At 43.2% G+C, this 21,720-nt stretch overlaps 1 protein-coding gene across 1 annotated transcript in view; it reads left to right on the top strand.

Annotated features, from left to right (window-relative positions):
* Positions 1-21,720, top strand: part of LARS2 (leucyl-tRNA synthetase 2, mitochondrial) — a 71,038-nt gene that overhangs the window by 41,933 nt on the left and 7,385 nt on the right. Inside the window, exons 15-19 of the mRNA XM_081882005.1 lie at positions 1,373-1,476; positions 3,273-3,455; positions 6,819-6,988; positions 10,875-10,952; positions 13,564-13,675. Of these exons, the coding sequence (XP_081738131.1) occupies positions 1,373-1,476; positions 3,273-3,455; positions 6,819-6,988; positions 10,875-10,952; positions 13,564-13,675 (647 nt within the window). The remainder of the gene's footprint in view (positions 1-1,372; positions 1,477-3,272; positions 3,456-6,818; positions 6,989-10,874; positions 10,953-13,563; positions 13,676-21,720) is intronic.

The following is a 21,720-nucleotide window of genomic DNA, read 5'->3' as shown; positions in this document are numbered from 1 at the left end:
CTCCTCTATCTTCCACTGCCTCCCGCAGTTTGGTCAAACTCATGCTGGTAGCTTCGAGAACACTGTCTAACCATCTCGTCCTCTGTCGTCCCCTTCTCCTTGTGCCCTCCATCTTTCCCAACATCAGAGTCTTTTCCAGGGAGTCTTCTCTTCTCATGAGGTGGCCAGAGTATTGGAGCCTCAGCTTCAGGATCTGTCCTTCCAGATATGACAGCCATCTTCAAATATCTGAAGGGCTGTCACGTGGAAGATGAAGCAAGCTTGTTTTCTCCTGCTCTGGAGGGTAGGACCCAAACCAGTGGATTCAAGTTACAAGAAAGGAGATTCCGACTAAACATCAGGAAGAACATTATGACAGAGCTGTTCAAAAGTGGAATGAACTCCCTCGGGAAGTGGTGGCCTCTTCCTTCCTTGGAGGTTTTTAAGCAGAGGTTGAATGTCCATCTGTCCTGGATGGGGGTTCCAACTCTGCATTTTTATGATTCTGTGAGTTCCCTGGTAGAAACCAGACTGATTCTTTGGGAATCTGGCTTTTGAATTGCTGTCCCTTGGCCCTTGCAACAGCTCCTACCTTTTTTCATCTAGACAGCTATGTGTTCTCTCATTCATTTAGAACATGAATTTATATGTATTTACAAACAGGTTGTGAGCTGCTTGGGGAGACTCTTGGAGCAGGTCACAAAAGTTTTCTAAATACGCTGAAGCATATTAAAGCAACAGCAATACAAAATCAAATTTATAACAGAGCCAGTATTACAGTGGTTAAAACACAGTACTAAAACATAAGAATAGCCTTGTTGGATCAGACCAAAGACCTACCTCTAGCTGAGTGTTCTGCTCACACAGTGGCCAGCCAAATGCCTATAGGAAGGCTGCGATCAGGGCAGGAGCCCTTTCCCATTCATAATCTTCAGCAGTTGATATTCAGAGGCAGACAGAAGATGGGAAAGGCTGTGCAAATTAAAAGGGCTTCTCCTTGCCCCCAAAGTCATTGTGCTTGGTACCAGGCAGTTTTCCATAGGGAGGATATTCCAAATTTGGGGAGCGACCACCAAGGAAGCTTGATCTTCAGTCACTAACTGCCTCTCCTCCAGAGGCAGGGAACCCAAAGGAGGGTCCATGCAGGTTTTCTTGGGGCGGGGAAGTGGTCCCAAGCCATTTGAATGCCATGCTCCCTTTGGTTGACACACAGAGAACAAAAATAGAGTGAGGCCAGCTTTTTGAAGATGGGTGCAAATTTCAGGGTGGCTCAAGATCTCTGCTCCTGAAGTATTCAGCCTGATGTTCCATCACCAAAACTTACATGTATACAGTATGTTGAAAGTATGTTTCGACTGTTATTTTCAGCAGAATTATTTTTATTTGTCCTCAGAGAGCCTTTTCATAAACTCTTAGTTCAAGGTATTGTCAAGAATCGGACTTTCAGGCTAGCGACAACTGGGCAGTATTTGAAGAGAGAAGAAATTGATCTTACTGGTAAGTGAGTCTGTTACGGGCATTGCATTCCTCTAACTATATCCTAAAAATCAAATGACCACTTTTGGGAAAGATCATTATTTGGCAGAGTACATAGAACTTGGCAACAATAGGTAGCTGGTTCTATCAATTATAGTGGTGGTTAAAGGTAAAGGTAAAGGGACCCCTGACCATTAGGTCCAGTTGTGACCGACTCTGGGGTTGCGGCGCTCATCTCGCTTTACTGGCCGAGGGAGCTGGCGTACAGCTTCCGGGTCATGTGGCCAGCATAACTAAGCTGCTTCTGGCGAACCAGAGCAATGCACGGAAACGCCGTTTACCTTCCCGCCAGAGCGGTACCTATTTATCTACTTGCACTTTGACGTGCTTTTGAACTGCTAGGTTGGCAGGAGCAGGGACCGAGCAATGGGAGCTCACCCCGTCACAGGGATTCAAACCACCGACCTTCTGATCGGCAAGTTTTAGGCTCTGTGGTTTAACCCACAGCGCCACCTGCGTCCCTATAGTGGTGGTACCATGGCTCAAAAAACAATATTTGATCTTACTATGCTGGGTTTCCCTCAGTGAGATCACAGGACCCCCCCCCATCTAGTCCATTAAAACCTCTGAACAATTTTCCACAATATTTATGTGGACAAGGCTTTCTCTAGCTTCCCAAATCTTGCTGTAATCATATTAAGGGAAGAAATAGACTGCACACACTGATGCTAGAACTGAGTTGACTATATATGATGCTGTTTTGGTCAGTGGAATAGCAAGGCTTTCATATATCCAGCAAGGTATTCTCGGTAGATGATTGTGGATAGCTGAATAGCATTTTATATGTTTATCTGGAAAAGAGTACTGCATGTTTTGGTCTGATGTCTGTGCAGGAGTGTTCCTATATTTTACGTACGGATGAAGCAGATTTAAATTATTTGGAGTGTTCATGCATTGAACCGGAAGCGTGATAAGTGGAATAGAAACTCATTTGCTCTTCCACTCCCTGCTACAGTGGTGCCCCGCAAGACGGAAAACCCGCTAGACGAAAGGGTTTTCCGTTTTGGAGGCACTTCGCAAAACGAATTTCCCTATGGGCTTGTTTCGCAAGACGAAAATTTCTTGCGAGTTCCTGCGGGTTCCCCCCCCCCCTTTTCCTAAGCCGCTTATCAGCTGATCCACTGATAAGCCGCTTAACAGCTGATCGCTAAAAGCCGCTAAACCGCTAATAGCGCTAATCCGCTAAGCTGTCAATGGGCTTGCTTCGCAAGACGAAAAATCCGCTATACGAAGAGCCTCACGGGACGGATTAATTTCGTCTTGTGAGGCACCACTGTACTTCCTTCTAACATCCGAAGCACTGACTTACATAAAAGCGTTGTTTTGTGAAGGACATTCACCAGGATGTTTAAAGGATGTTGCTCTTCTTGGTCCCTAGAAGACAATTGCTTTGGATCAGGGAGAGCTAACCCTGGGGAGACCATTCCACAAACAGGGAGCCCTGGTGCCTTTGAGAATTAATAGGTCAAAGCCAGCATTTTGAATTGAGCCTGGAAACTAATTGGCAGCCAGTGCGACCAATGCAGTCGGGCCAGGACTATATCCTCAGATTGTCCTGCCTTTGAGAACAACCTGGCCACCAAATTCTGTACCACCTGAAGTTTAAAAACTGTCTTCAGAGGCAGCCCCACATAAAACATGTTGCAGCAATCCAATTGTGTATTATAATTGTGTGAGAAGGGATTGAAAGCAACCAGTTCTTCTTTAAACATGTAGAGCAAAAGCAGTTGTTTTTTTCTGTGTTGTTTTGTGTTTAGGTCCTGAACCTGTTCACATAAAAACCAAAGAGAAGTTACAAGTGATGTGGGAAAAAATGAGTAAATCCAAGCACAATGGTATTGAGCCTGAAGAAATGGTCCAGAAGTATGGAATTGATACAGTCAGACTCTACATCCTGTTTTCTTCCCCTCCAGAGCAGGACATCTTGTGGGATGCAAAGAGTAAGGCACCCTCCCAGCACCCAAATTCTTCTTTTTCCTTGATTTGCGTTTGCACAAAATGCCTTTAAGGTCTTAGATCAGGGGTCGGCAAGGCTTACCGGCCATGGGCTGGATCACTCGCGCGGAGATCATCCGTGGGCTGGACTGGCACAGTGTGACGCCGGAAATCACGTCTGCACATGTCTGCGTTGCCGGAAATCGCGCATGCGCAGAAGCGATTTCCGGTATCTGTGCGTGTGCAGACGCGATTTCTGTCACTGCTTGGTGAGTCCCCGCACCACACTGTGCCAGTTTAGCGCAGTGCGTGGAGGACTTGACCAGCTGGCGGCTTGGTTCAGGGGCAGCTGGTGGGCCGGATCTGGCCCACGGGTCACACGTTGCCAACCCCCGGCTTAGATGGTTGACAAAACCCGCAGATTGATCTAGACAGTGCTTTTCACCTTGGGCAAAATATCTCTTATAGGGGTTTTTTTTATAGTTACAGTGGTACCTTGGTTCTCAAACTTAATCCATTCTGGAAGTCCGTTTCAAAACCAAAGCGTTCCAAAACCAAGGCGTGCTTTCCCATAGAAAGTAATGCAAAATGGATTAATCCATTCCAGACTTTTAAAAACAACCCCTAAAACAGAAATTTAACATGAATTTTACTATCTAACAAGACCATGGATCTGTAAAATAAAAGCAATAGACAATGTACTGCAGTCACACAATCAATCCATCAGTCAGTAGCTGAACTGGGTCTACACAGTCACAAAAACAAAGCAAAAAACAAAACAAAATAAATAGCAAAAACAGACAGATCTCAGTGTAACACTCAAAATGGAAGCCTTGCACTCAAATTGGAAGCGTAACACTCAAATCGGAAGCGTGGTGCTCAAAACGGAAGTGTGCCACTCGAAACTGAGCACGTTCGGCTTCCGAATAAAGTTCGCAAACCAGAACACTTACTTCCAGGTTTGCAGTGTTTGGGTTCCAAGTTGTTTGAGAACCAAGGCACCACTGCACTACTTTTGCAGTTTTACTACAATACATGCTATCTGTGAATTGTCATAGGAACAAGCATAATCTACGTCCAGTTGTTTCTAAATCGTGGTGAGTTTGGGGATGATATTGGACATCTGCGATCAGACTTTCCCTGCGGGTTATCCCAATCTAAATTTCCCTCTGAAGCTTCTGTTGGCACCGGTGTGGAAAAAATGTGAACATAAAAGATACCTGTAATTTCCCCCCTGCTGCTAGCTTAATGACAGCTTGGGGGGGGGGTGTTTAGACCAAGAAAACTACATGAAGGGAAGCGTTAACTTGCCCACCCTGCCCCCAGCTCCACTTCTGTGATCAACGCCAAAGCTTCCTGCATCTGCTTTAACATTCATTTTTAATAAGTTGGGAGATCGGATTCCAGATCTCCTATGTTATAACCAGTTTCAGCCTTTTAGAATCATGTGCTGTTGTGATGTGCTTTGCTTTTTTCCATGGCAGATTTGCAGATTTAAAAACAAAAAGCAGCGATTGTTTGCTTTCTGTTTTGAAGACATTTTGGATACTATATGAAGGATAAGCGTTAAGGATACTTTCAAAGAGGGTTTTTACAATGTCAGATGTGATGACTCAGTGACCCTAGTCCACAGTCTGTGCTGAACCTTATTCATTCCAATGGCAGACAGGGTCAGGCTATATCATCACAAGTGGGAGACGGTTTTATTCTATTTTTATTTGAAAAGTGGCTGAATTCAAAATGAGCACGTGTTGTGCAAACTGTTGTACTATCTCCATTTTTCCTTCCATTTTTTATTTTTAAAAAGTTTTTTATTTATACATTTCAAATTTATACATATCATTAGTTTTACAATCCATTTAACATTGTGAAATGTGACTTCCCCCTCTTTCTGTGGGGAAAGATAGCAGAGGGGGGACTGGTGATTTGTGGCAGCAGCCATCAGGAGATTGGCAGCTGTGATTGTTCATGTGGTTGGTTGCTGAATCAAGGCTTGCTGACGATTTGCTTTGGCTGTGGCAATTGGGCGGTCAAATTTCTTCTGCGGCGAGGCATCCGTGCAGGCAGGCAGGCTGTAGAATGATTAGCGGTGGTGACCCCATCCATTTTTCCTTCCAGTTTAGCACTCCAGAGATACCCTCTGGACAATAACACCTGCCTATTGGATTGTCTCTTTCTAATCTAGTCTTTAGATTTCTTCTTTCTTTCTGGGCTTTAAATTGAACGCCTGAGTCGTTGAAATTGCTGAAGTCAAATTCATATAGCCTTGTGGGGATTGGGCTTCCAAAAGCACAGAGCCCACACATGGGAGAGGAGCAGGATTGCACCCATGCTCTGGTGAGCAACCTGGCTGCTGAATTCTGCACCAGCAGCCTTTATCTTTGCTCTTCAAGCTGCACCACTTGAAGCTGCATCTTCTTTGACCTCTCTGGTGAGAAGAGTTACTTGTGTTTGTCATCACTTTACATCAATGGTGGAAGGGACCTTCTCTGTTAAGGCATTTCTGTCACTAGGCATTCAGCCCAAAAACAAAAAGGAAAGTACTTCTGAATAATAATAATAATAATAATAATAATAATAATAATAATAATTTATTATTTGTACCCCGCCCATCTGGCTGGGTTTCCCCAGCCACTCTGGGCGGCTTCCATAGAAACCAAAAATACACTAAAATATCACAGATTAAAAACTTCCCTGAACAGGGCTGCCTTAAGATGTCTTCTGAATGTCAGGTAGTTATTTATCGCTTTGACATCTGATGGGAGGGCGTTCCACAGGGCAGGCGCCACTACCGAGAAGGCCCTCTGCCTGGTTCCCTGTAGCTTTGCTTCTCGCAATGAGGGAACCGCCAGAAGGCCCTTGGCGCTGGACCTCAGCGTCCGGGCAGAACGATGGGGGTGGAGACGCTCCTTCAGGTATACTGGGCCGAGGCCGTTTAGGGCTTTAAAGGTCAACACCAGCACTTTGAATTGTGCTCTGAAACGTACTGGGAGCCAATGTAGGTCTTTCAAGACCAGTGTTATGTGGTCTCGGCGGCCGCCCCCAGTCACCAGTCTGGCTGCCGCATTCTGGATTAGTTGTAATTTACGAGTCACCTTCAAAGGTAGCCCCACGTAGAGCGCATTGCAGTAGTCCAATATATATTTGAATATTTCAAATATAAAGTGTAGCTGCCATAGCAATAAGGTAGTGAATTTATTTTACTCTGGTTGCAAGTTGTATGTTAAAGTATTGCTAGCTTCAAAACTGTTAAATGCTGACCAATTAAAAGGGGGAGAACTCTTTGTCTCACTTCTTTTTCTCCCTCTGAAAATGTTATCTTAACTCGTGCTAATGAAAACCTCTCTCTCCTGTCATTTTTCATTCAGCTGATGCAATCCCTGGGGTGGAAAGATGGCAATCTCGCCTCTGGAACTTAGCAACCAAATTTATTGAAGCTAGGAATTCTGGAACTCTGCCAAGTCCACCGCTACTGAATCAGAAAGAGAAAGCTGAAGCCAAGCATATCTGGGAGCAGAAGAACAGCACTGTCTCTGAGGTTAGAAAGAATTCTGGCTATTCTAAAAATGATGGAGTCATTTTTGTTTTTAGTGATGTTTTGTCCGTTATCACACTAAACTTTAACAATATAATGTTATTTTTATTTTAATAGAATATAGAGGGGAGTGTTATAACCCCCCCAACCCACTCACCCTCGTTACCGTTAAATGGATAGTGGTAATATGTAAGTTTGGGCCCGTCACACCAAGAAGCAGGGGAAATCATGCCAAAGTCACAGTTTGGTTTGCCATCTTGATTCAAAATGGCAATCTTCGTGCCAGGTTTGGTGACAGTATCTTAAGAGGCAACCAAACCTATACCCCCAAATGGGTAAAGTCACAGCAAAATGATGTGTCAGTCTACCATCTTGATTCAAAATAGCGGGCGGCATCCAAACATCAACAAAAAGTGCTGTCCCCACCTCAGAAACCTTTGTGCCGAGTTTGGCAACAATCTCTTAAGAGGCAGCTGAACCCATAGAAAACAAACAAATAGACAGACAGACAATTCACTTTCCAAGATATATAGTAGATTAGCCTTCTGATTACTTTTCTCTACTGCTTTTAAAACGCCCTCCTTTTTAAGCCGGGGAAAGTAAATGTGACTCCATAATGGCATTTGATAATGATCCCCGCTCCCCAGATGTGAAAAAGCTAGAAGTGTTATAAAGCAATATAGAGGAATTGTCTCTCTGCGTTTATAAAGACTAAGTTGTTGCTCTGCAGGTAATATAGCAATGTTACGCTCTATAAATTCCATAAGTGCTTCCATTTCTTCTGTTTTGTGTGGCACAGCTTGAAGCACCGATAAAGAAAGCAAGAACAGTTTCTAAAATGCTGCTGGATGGTGATAATCCTTATCCCACTGCACAGCCAGGCACACTTAGATCTACCATACATCATCTTTATTTTAAAAGCGGAAGATAAACATCTAGCAGTAACTTCCTTGGAAGCTTACTCAGTCTTAATTATTTGAGACAATTTCCAGAGGGGTTAGTTTTCTTCACCAGAAACAGATTCTTGTGGCACCTTAAAGACCAACAAATTTATTGTGCCATAAACTTTCACAAATTAATGTTGACATAGGCTTTCATAAACTACAGTCCACTTAGATTATGTCATAATGAATTTGTTAGACCCTAAGGTGCCACAAGAGACTGTTTGAGAAAAGGCACAGCCATTCTGCCGCTTCCAGCACCTACTGGAGAACAAATGATTTAATAAGGCACAATGTTTTCACATTTATCACATTCAGGTTTCACTTCTACATCTTCCTCTGGCCTGCGCATGTTATGCCAGACCCCACTCAAAAGGAAATCATTTGGTCTAGATACCTGTGGCTGTGGCATGGTCTCCTACCAGTGTGTGAAAAATAAAAGGGTGCCATACAATATAGGTTTTGATAGCATAACATTGGATCTTGGCTGTATGGGCGAGACGAAACCATCAAGTAGAGATCTGATTCTGGAGGATGACAACAGTTCTGAACTACACTAGAGAGAATTACTGGTTTGATAAACTGAGTAAGGATTTTTCAGTGGTGAATCCTGAGGAGATGAATGAACATAAACATCATTAATAATAATAATAATAATAATAATAATAATAATAATAATATTTATACCCCACCCATCTGGCTGGGTTTACTCAGCCACTCTGGGCGGTTCCCAACAGAATATTAAAAACACAATAAAACATCAAACATTAAAAACTTCCCTAAACAGGTCTGCCTTCAGATGTCTTCTAAAAGTCAGGTAGTTGTTTATTTCCTTCACATCTAATGGAAGGGCATTCCACAGGGCGGGTGCCACTACTGAGAAGGCCCTCTGCCTGGTTCCATGTAACCTCACTTCTCGCAGTGAGGGAACCACCAGAAGGCCCTTGGCGCTGGACCTCAGTGTCCAGGCTGAACGATGGGGGTGGAAACGCTCCTTCAGGTATACTGGGCCGAGGCCATTTAGAGCTTGAAATGTCAGCACCAACACTTTGAATTGTGCTTGGAAATGTACTGGGAGCCAGTGTAGGTCTTTCAGGACCAGTGTTATGTGGTCCCAGTGGTCTCTCCCAGTCAGCAGTCTAGCTGCCGCATTCTGGATTAGTTGCAGTTTCCGGGTAACCTTCAAAGGTAGCCCCACGTAGAGCACATTGCAATAGTCCAAGCGGGAGATAACCAGAGCATGCACCACTCTGGCAAGACAGTCTGCAGGCAGGTAGGGTCTCAGCCTGTGCACCAGATGGAGCAGGTAAACAGCTGCCCTGGACACAGAATTGACTTGCACCTCCATGGACAGCTGTAGGTCCAAAATGACTCCTAGGCTGCGCAACTGGTCCTTCAGGGGCACAGTTACCCCATTCAGGACCAGGGAGCCCTCCAAACCAGCCCGCCCCCTGTCCTCCCAAAACAGTACCTCTGTCTTGTCAGGATTCAACCTATGAAGCCTATCAAAGATGTGTTTTCAGTCAGTTTGTGGTTGAAGCCTCATGATCGTTTATGCCTATGTGCATAAAGCATCGTACCTATACTTTGTACCTATAATAATATATAATTTATCTGCAATAATATATATTTTACACAAAATTGTACTTGAGGCCAGTATGTAATCGGGAATCTTCTTATGAAGCAAGTCTTTCCAGGGAGGCACAAGTAGTTGTTTTTGACTGTCCAAATCCATGTTTGTGAATGTTTTGCCAGGATTCAAAGAACTAATTCAGGTTTGCCCAGATTTCTTTAGAGAAATTTTCTATAGAAATTTGTCTTGAGAAATATTCAAGCTTAATTAAAATAAAAATGGTATAGCTCAAGCTGCTTTTGAAACCTTCCTCCACTTTAGAATTATTTTGCACATTTGCTAGTATGGGACTAATCCTAGTCATACACTATAGGTATTTTCATAATACAGTGGTACCTCGGGTTAAGTACTTAATTCGTTCCGGAGGTCCGTTCTTAACCTGAAACTGTTCTTAACCTGAAGCACCACTTTTGCTAATGGGGCCTCCTGCTGCTGCTGTGCCGCTGGAGCACGATTTCTGTTCTCATCCTGAAGCAAAGTTCTTAACCCGAGGTACTATTTCTGGGTTAGCGGAGTCTGTAACCTGAAGCATATGTAACCTGAAGCGTATGTAACCCGAAGTACCACTGTAGTCATTCATCTATAGAGATCTTAGGATGAAGGACTGTTTATAAATACTTTTAATAAATAAGTATGAATAATGTCTATAACAATACTATTATAACTTTCATACAGATTGTCTGTTAAGATAGTTTTATACAATTCATGCAGGTCCCGCTATCAGATTGCTTGTTATCTGAACACAAAGGATTATCCCCAAACCTTGCTCCGCAGGGGGTTGACTCAGATACCCAAACAGCTGGGGTTTGCCCATTTCCTTACTTGTTTCTGTTGTGCTGGTCGACAGCAGCTATTTTTCAGGCAGAAACCATTGGTAGAAGAGAGATTGGACATAACAATTTTTCTTGTAGGGCTCTTGCGGATTGGCTGCAGCAGTTTCAAGCAGAAAGCTTGGAGAGAGGAAGCATGGATGAGAAATGTTCCCATGGGAAATAATAGAAATCATCAACATGTGAATGTTTGCCTAATGGCCCATTTCATGAGAACTCATTGTGTTCTGATAGTGGGACCTGCGTGTATATAGAACCAGTTCTGTAATTAAAAATGGACAGAAGGACTAGTTGGGATTAAAAATGTGTTGGATCAATAAATTTCTGTTTTGACTACCCCATTGCATTTCTACTTCCAGCGTTTATGCAGCACCCTGTTCGTTTCAATAAAGGGATGCCTCGACATTGTTTAAATAAGCAAGAATTGCAGAGCTGTAGTAAATTGAATTAACCAAAGAGAGAACATTTTTCTTTTGTGCAATTAGGTAACCGAATTCTTCCAGGATGATTTCTCATTTCATACCGCAATTGCTCGACTGATGGGCCTCAGTAACACTTTGTCAGTGAGTATACCATGTAAATTATCATATTTTAATAACTTCTTTTACGGTACTGATGTGCACTACAGATCCATGCTTAGCAGCAAGGGTGCAGCTGGTGGTTTAAATGTACTAAAAGCTTTTTGTTTTTGCATTTCCCTAAGATCATTTTTATCCATAGTGCATTTTCCCCTGTTGTTTTGGAATGTTTGAAATTCTCCTTTTTAGAATTGCTAAAATATGGCATTCCCAGTATCATGAAGACCAGTAATAATTAATCTAATATCTAACAAATCTTCATCCTTTTTAATATTGTAAATTAGAACATATATTGCAGTCTGTTTTGTTTCCCCTACCTTGGAAAACAATTGTTTTGTTTTACCTTTTGAAGAAAATTGAAATTTAACTGAGCTAAGACAGCTGTTGACTATATCACCTGGCAAAGATTGTGCATGTTGAAACTGAAACTACAGTATCCTTGGGTCTAATGTAATAACAAGGCCTTTCTCTATAGGCCATGTGTTCACACTCTTAACAGATTGGTGGGTACAGAATAAAACCTAAGAGCATTTAAGTAGTGTGACAGCACAGTTTTTAATCTGCATTTGAGAATATCGACTATCACACCCACCTGAAACCAGGAAGTAGGAAAGCTAAGATTAGAACAAGCCCAAGAAGGTTTACTTCATCAGAAAGCAGTGAAATCTGTTCTTATTTCACTTTTGAAATGATCCTTTTGCAGTAACTGTAGTAGACACACACAGTGTTACTTAAAGGAGTCTGATGATGAATGCTTCTGATAGATCCGTAGGCAGCTGTCAAACAAGTTGTTGGTGTGATAGGATTCCTAGAAGGAATGCCAACCTGCCAACGAGGCTTTTCATGGGATGAGGGCTTGCTGTGCGGTTAGGTGGGAGATTATGTGCATTTAATAAATGGATTTTATTTCTTAATTGTTGCACACAAACTGCATACCTCCTCTGAAGCTAACAAATTGAGAACCTCACATTTTCCATGTACATGTACAGCGCCGTATTATGCCCCTGGGGAAAACGTGCGTCTTCGGCCAATCAGAACCTCTTTTGCTATTCTGATTACTGAGTGGAATACAGTTGCAGAGTATCAGAGGCACCTCTTGTTTTCATGTTAATTACAAGCAAGACAACTGTCTATTCCAGTCACTCTTTGAACTTTTTAACTGTATTTATTTAGAACTGGAAAGCACAGCAGGATACATCTAACCACAAACATCTGATTGATTGATTGATTTGATTGATTGATTAGTTTATATACAGCCCTTCATCCAAAGATCTCAAGATGGTTTACAGCATAAGATGTGAAATAAAACTACAAAGTACATAATAAAAATGAGAACAAAAACAAAACAAACACATAATTGCACCCACAAGTAGCAAGCAAATCTATTGCCCTGCAGCAATGCCTTTTTTCCCTTTCTGTGCATTCTTTAGAGTGGGCTAGTGTATCTTCAAATCCCCACTTGGCCACTCACTGGTTGACCTGGGACTGCTCAGTGTCTCTTAAGCTACCCTATCTTACAGAATTATTGTAATGACGTGGGTGGCGCTGTGGGTTAAACCACAGAGCCTAGGGCTTGCCGATCAGAAAGTTGGTGGTTCGAATCCCCGCAACGGGGTGAGCTCCCGTTTCTCGGTCCCAGCTTCTGCCAACCTAGCAGTTCAAAAGCACGTCAAAGTGCAAGTAGATAAATAGGTACCGCTCTAGCGGGAAGGTAAACGGCGTTTCCATGTGCTGCTCTGGTTCGCCAGAAGCGGCTTAGTCATGCTGGCCACATGACTCGGAAGCTGTACGCCGGCTCCCTCGGCCAATAAAGCGAGATGAGCACTGCAACCCTAGAGTCGGCCACGACTGGACCTAATGGTTAGGGGTCCCTTTACCTTTACCTTTACCTTTACCTTTACCTTTACCTTTACCTTTAAAAAGGGGGAACCTCAAGCTTCTTTGAGCAAAGGCGAGATATAAATGTAATAAAGAAATAATGCCCAACAACTAACATTTGTTTTCCATTGCCAAAAGAAATGGTGACCCTTGGAAAACTCCCTCTCCTACAACTCTGCATCTGGTTTTTTTTAAGGCTAACCCTGTAGCTTTATCTAGGGGGGAAAGAGCTGGAATACTGACAAGCAAAGCACAGACCCAGCCAGAGCTATCCATCTTGCCTAGCTTATCTCTCGCATTTACAAACGGAATTAGGAATTTATTTAGTACTACAGCAGTGAATTCCAGTTTCCAATGTACTTTTTGAGGCTCTAATCCTATAAGCTGATCTTCATAAGCATTCTCTGGCATCCGTACAGAATCCCAAGGGCTTGCTTTTGCTGAACGCTTAGCAGTATCCATTAACTTTTCTGAATTTTCTGTATGCGTGTGCGTTATGCATATAGCTCTCTTTCTCCATGGTTTTGCTGGCAGAAACATTACGGCTGTCTTTAACATCTTCCTGTGAAAAGGAAATACTGTTTTTCAAGGCACAACTCTTAATTCACCCCCCCTTTTTTACTTTCATACTGTCATTTTTCTTCCTGAGTGGCTGCTTTATGAAGTGTTTACATTTTACAATCCATTCTTCTCCCTCCCTTTCTTTCTTTTCCTGTAGCAAGCCTCACAGCCGGTTGTTCTTCACAGTGCAGAATTTGAAGATGCTTTGGCAACTCTTTTTGTCATGCTTGCCCCGATGGCCCCCCACATAAGTTCAGAGATCTGGAAAGGTAACTTGCCCAGTTGTGAGCTTGTTTGTTTGCATTCGTGACTTAAACAATTTGATTGTGCCTGAATGAAACTGTTTGGGGTTAGAGGCAACTAATATCTGTTAATAATTGTTACAGGGGTCATTTTTAGCCTTTCTGACATAAGGATGCTGTTTATAGTATGAAATTGTTTTAAAATAAATAAAAGATAGTGTTTGCATATACAGTGGTACCTCAGGTTAAGTACTTAATTCGTTCCGGAGGTCCGTACTTAACCTGAAACAGTTCTTAACCTGAAGCACCACTTTAGCTAATGGGGCCTCCTGCTGCTGCCACGCCGCCGGAGCACGATTTCTGTTCTCATCCTGAAGCAAAGTTCTTAACCTGAAGCACTGTTTCTGGGTTAGCGGAGTCTGTAACCTGAAGCGTATGTAACCTGAGGTACCACTGAACTACTGGGGGGGGGGCCACAGGCAATCTCTGTGCCGCTTCTCACAATGCAAAGCAGAGGTGTCTGTCCAGGAAGTCGGGTTGCACAGAGACGCTGGGCACTGGAAGGATGCTGAGAGCATTCCAGAGCATAGCAAAGGCAGCTTTCGGGAGCATTTGCTCTCGGGCGCAGAGGAGGCCAAGAGAAAATGAGGATCATGAGGGGCAGGGGTGCCAACTTGAATAAAATAGGGGTGGAGCCAGGTAAGCCACACCCCACATAAACGATCACAAGACGCGGTGCCCAGGCACCATTTGAATGGCCATGCCCATAGACTTGGGAGCGGCCCCTTCAAATATTTCATGGGGGGCCCCAAGAGACTTCATCCCTTAGGAGTTGGTTTCTGTGATGAGGGAGGGAAGAGGAAGTGTTAGGGAGAAAAGAGAGCACAAAGGGAGTATTTGAGGTGGAGTGTCAGGGAACTGCCATCAGCTCAGAGGCGAGAGGTGGAAGGGCAGTTGTGTTATAGGGAACCTCTGAAAATCTTGTGAAGCAGTTCCTCCTCCGGCGAGGAGGAAAGCCCCACCTCCGGTGGAGAGGAGATGCAGGGACCAGGGGATGCTAGGGAGAGCTTCAACACCGAGCCTGAGCAAACTGGAGGGGAGGGAAGTACCCCTTTGCCAGCGCCCAGTCTGCGCAGTAAGCTTCGGCGCAGGGAGGGAAAGAAAAGGCTGGGGGTGACGTGACTTTTATGCTGGGGGAGTTACAAAGACTGACACTCCCAGATTCTGCTAGCGATTGAGCCAGACATGAACTTACGATTCTCTTCACTTCACCAAGAATAAAGCCTGGAAAAGGCAGGTCGGAGTCTTGCCTTTTTGCTCTTGAGCAACCACACCAGCACCTGACATGGAGGAAAGGAAAGCAAAGGAGCGAAAAGTGGTCTGAGGCTGCTTACCACCAGTGGTGGGCAGTAAAAGAGGGGAAGGAAAGATGGAACAGGCAGGGATGCTGAATCATAAAAAGCAGGAGGCTGGCCAGAGATGAAAAGGGGGGTAACAAAACCCTTAGTTGGGCCCTCAGTAGATGGTCCTTTACAAAGAAGGGACTAGGTTCTGGGATCTTAGGTAGGGGAACATTGACAACCAGATTTCATATTAATTTGAAGAGTGGTTATTGAACAAACAGCAACACTGAAGCATCCGTAAAATTAATACAGCCACACAAACTAAACCAACAAATAGGAAAGGAACAAAGCCCACATAAGAACCAGAACAGAAAAGAGCTAAATTCTGAACCTTTGTCAGTAAGGGTCTTTGTCACAGTAAAAACTGTTGTTGGTGCTTTAAAGACTGGCACACTAGTTTGGCCTCCACTTTCATTGAATGCTCACTTTATTGGAGTGTGGGTTGTGATCTGCAGAACTTTGACACGGTAAATGTGTTAGTCTCTAAGGGCTTTAGATTCTGTTGTTGTTGTTGCTACTGATGCAGCTACAGACTAACACAGTTATCCCTCTGGGTACTGCAGCTGCAAAGGTTCCTGCAAAACCCACTTTCCCCCCTTCTTTTGGACATCTCGACCCACCCTTCCCCTTCTCCAGTAGCTCTTTCACATCCGTATTGGCTTGGTCTAGTCATTTAATGTAACGTAATGTGAAAGCTCTGTTTTGCTGCCCCTTTGACTTCTCAACATCCTTCAGGGATAGGGAGGTAGACCAAAATAAGTAAAAGAAAATAATGAAGTAGCTGTACAGGAAATCTTGTCGGGGGGGGGGAGCCTAAGAATAAAATATCTTCCTCCTTAAAACTCGGTGGCATAAATACTTTGCCTTCCGCATTAGGTAGAGACTTTCTTGCTGCATGTCAAGCACCCCCCTGGTGCACAGCCTCAATTTGTTCTGTCTTCCAGGAATAGATGAAAAAACTGTCTCAGTTCACGTCTTTTACTTTTCTGGGTTGTGAGAACCGCTAGTGTCCCACCCCAGCAGCTCCTTGTCTATGTGATGGGCATGCTGAGCATCTAAAACTCTGCGCTTAAGAGGGGTCCTAAGCACACATGGACCTATTTAATTGGAAGATCCTGCCACATTCATACACACACCCATTCCATGATTAAAATGGGGGTTATTCCCCATTTGTTGTCATCAGCCATTGTTGTCATCTTTGCTCATCACAAAATACCGTATTTTTCGCTGTATAAGACGCACCTAGTTTTAGAGGAGGAGAACAAGAAAAAAAATATTCTCCCCCTCTCTGCGCAGCACCTCTCCAGCAAAGCAGCAGGAGAAACGGAGCCCCTTCCATTTCTCCTCCCGCTTCGCTGAAGGGGTGCTGCGCAGCTTTCCTTCTGCACAGCGCCTCTTCAGCACTCTTCAGGTAGCTATCCTTGAAGCCAGGAGCGCTCCGGAGGCTTTGCGTTGCTTTTGCTGAAGCCATGGAGCCTGCATTCGCTCCATAAGACGCACACACATTTCCCCCTTACTTTTTAGGAGGGGAAAAGTGTGTCTTATAGAGCAAAAAATATGGTACATTTTTGATTGTCCAGCTAGCACAAGCTATTAAAAGAGAAATCTTAAAAGAGAAATCTCAAATGTATTTTTTTTGTGATGAGCAACGATTACCCGTGACGCTAGCGAGACCACCTTAGAGAGGGGATTTTGTTTGTATTTTACGCCACCTATCGTTTTTCTCCTTCCTCTCGTACATCTCCACCACTAATCTTAATGTAGCTTCTTTATTTGGGGGCCCTGGTTTTGACTGTATATTTCGAACAACCCACAGATGTTGCATGCTCTGGCCGTGCAGACGCAGGGGGAAAATGGGCAGAATTCTCTCGATATTCTATTTATTTCTCGACCACCCTTCATCCAAGGATCACAGCATAAAAACACAAAAATACACGCCATCGTGACCAGCACAAACAATACCCTCTCCCCAGTTTAAAAGGCCATAGATGGCTTAAGTAGCCAAAGGAGTTAACTGGTAGTTTCTGCGCCCCCCACACCCATGAGGAAAATGAACCCATCAATCTTGCTGTTCTTCTTGTGCAAGAGTTAGGGCACAAAGGGAGGGGAGATGGCAGGTGTTAAGCAGCGATGCTGCAGGCTGGCTTTGCCTTCAAGGTAGCTGGGCACTTCTCAACATCTTTATAATTGTATTTATTCAGTGGGGGCTTTTCTACTTGAATCTCATTGGTTGTTGAAAGATTTTGTTGTTTAGTCATGTCTGACTCCTTGTGACGCCATGGACCAGAGCACGCCAGGCACTCCTGTCTTCCATTGCCTCCTGCAGCTTGGTCAAACTCATGTTGGTAGCTTCGAGAACACTGTCCAACCATCTCGTCCTCTGTCGTCCCCTTCTCCTTATGCCCTCCATCTTTCCCAACATCAGGGTCTTTTCCAGGGAGTCTTCTCTTCTCATGAGGTGGCCAAAATATTGGAGCCTCAGCTTCAGGATCTGTCCTTCCAGTGAGCAGTCAGTGCTGATTTCCTTCAGAATGGAGAGGTTTGATCTTCTTGCAGTCCATGGGACTCTCAAGAGTCTCCTCCAGCACCATAATTCAAAAGCATCAATTCTTTGGCGATCAGCCTTCTTTATGGTCCAGCTCTCACTTCCATACATCACTACTGGGAAAACCATAGCTTTTACTATACGGACCTTTGTTGGCAAGGTGATGTCTCTACTTTTGTTGAAAGATAGGGTAGTGTCTTGGGGTTTTTTTTTTTATTTAAAAAAATGCTGCTGTGCTGCCTTAAGAAAGAGGGAGCTGCCATATACGGAATCAGCCCATTGGTCCATCTGTCTCAGTATCGCCTATGCTGATTGGCAGCGGTTTTCCAGGGTTTAAGGCAGGGAGTCTCCCTCATCCCTACCTGGACATGCAGGTGACAGATAACCTGGGATCTTCTTCACACAAGGCAGATGCTGTTCCACTGAGCTGACCTTTCCTCTGCCATGTACTTCGGAGTGGTTTGTGCCTTTGAATGACACATGCCAGTCAAGCAGCTTACCAGTTAGGAATACCTATCTTTTAATGCAAGAGGACAGAGGCTTAGGTCTGTCTAGCAGTTCTCGTTCCGTAGTAGGAAATACTGATCACTGGATTTTGAATTATTATTTTTTGAAAAATCTGCTGGCTGAGAGAAATAGCAAACAGGAAAGCATACACTGGCATTTATCCAATCTCATATTAAGTTCTTTGAACTGCCCTCAAGATAAATGACTTTTTTGTCTTCCCAGGATTTTGTGGCAGGGAAGTGTTTACTGCATAATTCTTACATGCCCAGCACATCAATAAGGAGGGGGCTATGGGAGTTCAGGCTTGTACATTATGTTTCGTACTTATTTACCCTGTGTTCCACTTGGCTGAATTATTTCCTAAGTGCTATAATGACCTATGAGGACTTATTTCATGTTACCTTTGTGTCTTGCTCTGTTCTAGTAGCCTGCCTTGAGCTAATAGATTTTAGTGCCCCTTGTTATCCCTATGTTACTAGGAGCTTCAAATCATATTTCAAAAAGCAGCCAAGCATAGCTTCTGCATAAAAAAGAATATTTTAGTTATCTGTGATCAGCAGGCCTAATATATGGGCAGATTCCCTCCTCTGCTAGGAAGAAGGAAATTCTTCAAGATAAGCCTTTCTTTGGTCATGGTATGCATCAGAAGAGCTTATGTAAACCCATTATTGAATTTTCCCAGAGTCCTGCTCTTACCTACAGGGTTTAAGGCATCACAAGCATCACAATCAAACAAAAAAAGAGAAAAAGACAATAAAAAACAACACAATCCAACAGGACAAAAAAGTACAATAAAAAACATAAGAAAAAATAAGAAAAAACAAAAAAACAAAGAAAATTTAGTTTTTTGCTTATTATCTTTATAACCCTCTTTCCTGACTTCCTCGCATCTCCCTTTTCTGTGTTCCCCTTTACACAATCAAATTCAGCAATTCCTTACCCTCTTTCAAATCTTATTCAATATTATACATTTCAACCTATTATGACTCCGGTTTTTCCTTTCCTTTTAAATCCATTTTTACATGTTCTTTATAACTTAATCCCTTATATCATTTTGTTTAATTTTGACATAATTTTACTCTGGTCTTTTCACCCTTTTCTTTTAAAACATTTTTGCATATTCCTTTTAACTATGTCACTGATGCCATATTATCTTTATATCCAACATCATTTTAGCATTCAAACATTTTACAATGTTTTTGGAGATATTCTTTGAACTTCTTCCAGTCCTCTTCCACCGACTCTTCTCCCAGGTCTCGGATTCTGCCAGTCATTTCTGCCAATTCCATATAGTCTATCACTTGCATCTGCCATTCTTCCAGGGTGGGCAAATCTTGTGTCTTCCAGGGTTTAAGGCATTGTGGCTGGCATTTAAAACCCTAAACCATGAGGGAAAAGCATACCTTCCAGGCCACCTCCCCCAGTACAATCAAATCTTTCCTGAAATCTTAATTTTTAATTCTCCATTTTTTACATGGCTCAGTTTTGTTTGTGATAGTTTGTTTTGGTTTTAATGTTTTCTCGTTTGCTCTTCGTGTCTCCTTTTAAATTCAGAGTGCTCCACTTGCCCACGTGTCATCCCTTCTGCATATGCACTGCCAAAACATGTCACTCAGCCTTTTACTGCTGGCCAGAGTTCACCAGACTGATAACTTGGCAATTTGCAAATGTGAACAGGATGAGGAAACCGTGTTTCCTTCCTGGAACCTTGCATCTGAGTAACATTCAGACACCACATATAAGATACTTGACTGTTTGCGAAATAAAATATTTTTTCTATCCAGATAAGGATGTAAGATTACTGGATCTGGAAGGCTTTATGTTATGCTAGGAGTCCCATCAAGAAAAGTTACTTTGCTAAAGATACATTAACAAGAGTGAAGTCTTCTTTACTTTCATTTAAGATTTTCCTATTTGTTTTGTGTCGGTTGTTTTGCCTGACCAGTTTTCACAGTCCTCCCACATGTGGGCACAACAAATGAAGGGCATTAGAAGTACTCTGCCGAGAATATATGTGTCATGTATATATCCCATATAAGTGATCTACCTGCTTTAAGTTCACGCTTATTTTGCAGGGTTGTGGGGCTCTGCTTGTTGTTGTTTAGTCGTTTAGTCGTGTCCAACTCTTCGTGACCCCATGGACCAGAGCACACCAGGCACTTCTGTCTTCCACTGCCTCCCGCAGTTTGGTCAAACTCATGCTGGTATCTTCAAGAACACTGTCCAACCATCTCATCCTCTGTCATCCCCTTCTCCTTGTGCCCTCCATCTTTCCCAACATCAGGGTCTTTTCCAGGGAGTCTTCTCTTCTCATGAGGTGGCCAAAGTATTGGAGCCTCAGCTTCACGATCTGTCCTTCCAGTGAGAACGCAGGGCTGATTTCCTTCAGAATGGATAGATTTGATCTTCTTGCAGTCCATGGGACTCTCAAGAGTCTCCTTCAGCACCATAATTCAAAAGCATCAATTCTTCAGCGATCAGCCTTCCTTATGTTCAAGCTCTCACTTCCATACATCACTACTGGGAAAACCATAGCTTTAACTATATGGACCTTTGTTGGCAAGGTGATGTCTCTACTTTTTAAGATGCTGTCTAGGTTTATCATTGCTTATCTCCCAAGAAGCAGGAGGTGAACAACCTTTCTCAGCAGATCTTGGTCGCTTGCCATGACCCATTTGTCACTGTCTCACTGACTACGGAGGTTAAAAGTAGAGGTAAACGGAGATAAAAAGAGAACTTATCTTTTGTGGACACAACTCCTCTGCTACTCCTCCTCCACTGCTCAGCATACCCAGTCTTCAAGGCGGCGTTTCTAATCAGCAGCAGGCTTTCTCAGCAGAAGGTTTGAGTATCCTTGTTAATTGGCCAACAGTGGAGATAGAACGGTTAAAACTTCTAACAGAGGTAAAATAGTTAAAAGTCTAATAAAAACAGCTATAAAAGGCTGTAAAAGGCTATAAAAGGTTTGTAATCCAGGAGGGTTCACGGAGGAGAAGTTGTTACAGCCGCCATCTTGGGCTCCTCCTCCCTCAAGCAGGAGTCTTTTAATTTTGTGGCTGCTGTCACCATCTGCATGATCATGGAGCCCAAGAAAGTAAAATCTCTCACTGCCTCCATTTCTTCCCCTTCTATTTGCCAGGAGGTGATGGGCCTAGTGGCCATGATCTTCTTTTTTTGATGTTGAGCTTCAGACCATATTTTGTGTTCTTTGCCTAAGTAATAAAGAAAGTTCCTTCTGTGCACACTATCCTGTTTTGCTGTGTTTGATTGTCATTCTTGTTCTTTCTAGATGGTGTAAAAGCCCCTCCGTATGATTTTTGGCCTTGGATTAAGTTGGTCAGAAAACTAGTTTAATTATCTGAATTCCCCCCACCCTCAAAGAATATATTCTGTGGAGTTCAGTCATTGATGTTGTTTTTTACATTGTGAAGTTATCGAGTTCCTGGAACAGAACCCAACGTTTCAGCTATATCTAGGTATCTGGAAGGAGATTTTGAAATCTGGAAACTTTTAAAATATTTTTAAGAAGTTTGACAAGTAATCCCTAATTCTGTAAAATCTTTCTTTCTTCAAAGTAAGCTCTCAAACAATCCCAGACATGTGTGGTACCTCAGGTT

This window comes from Podarcis erhardii (assembly GCF_964252035.2).
Source record: "Podarcis erhardii genome assembly, chromosome: 12".
Classification (NCBI taxonomy): domain Eukaryota; kingdom Metazoa; phylum Chordata; class Lepidosauria; order Squamata; family Lacertidae; genus Podarcis; species Podarcis erhardii.
This window is presented reverse-complemented; position numbering and strand designations above follow the sequence as displayed.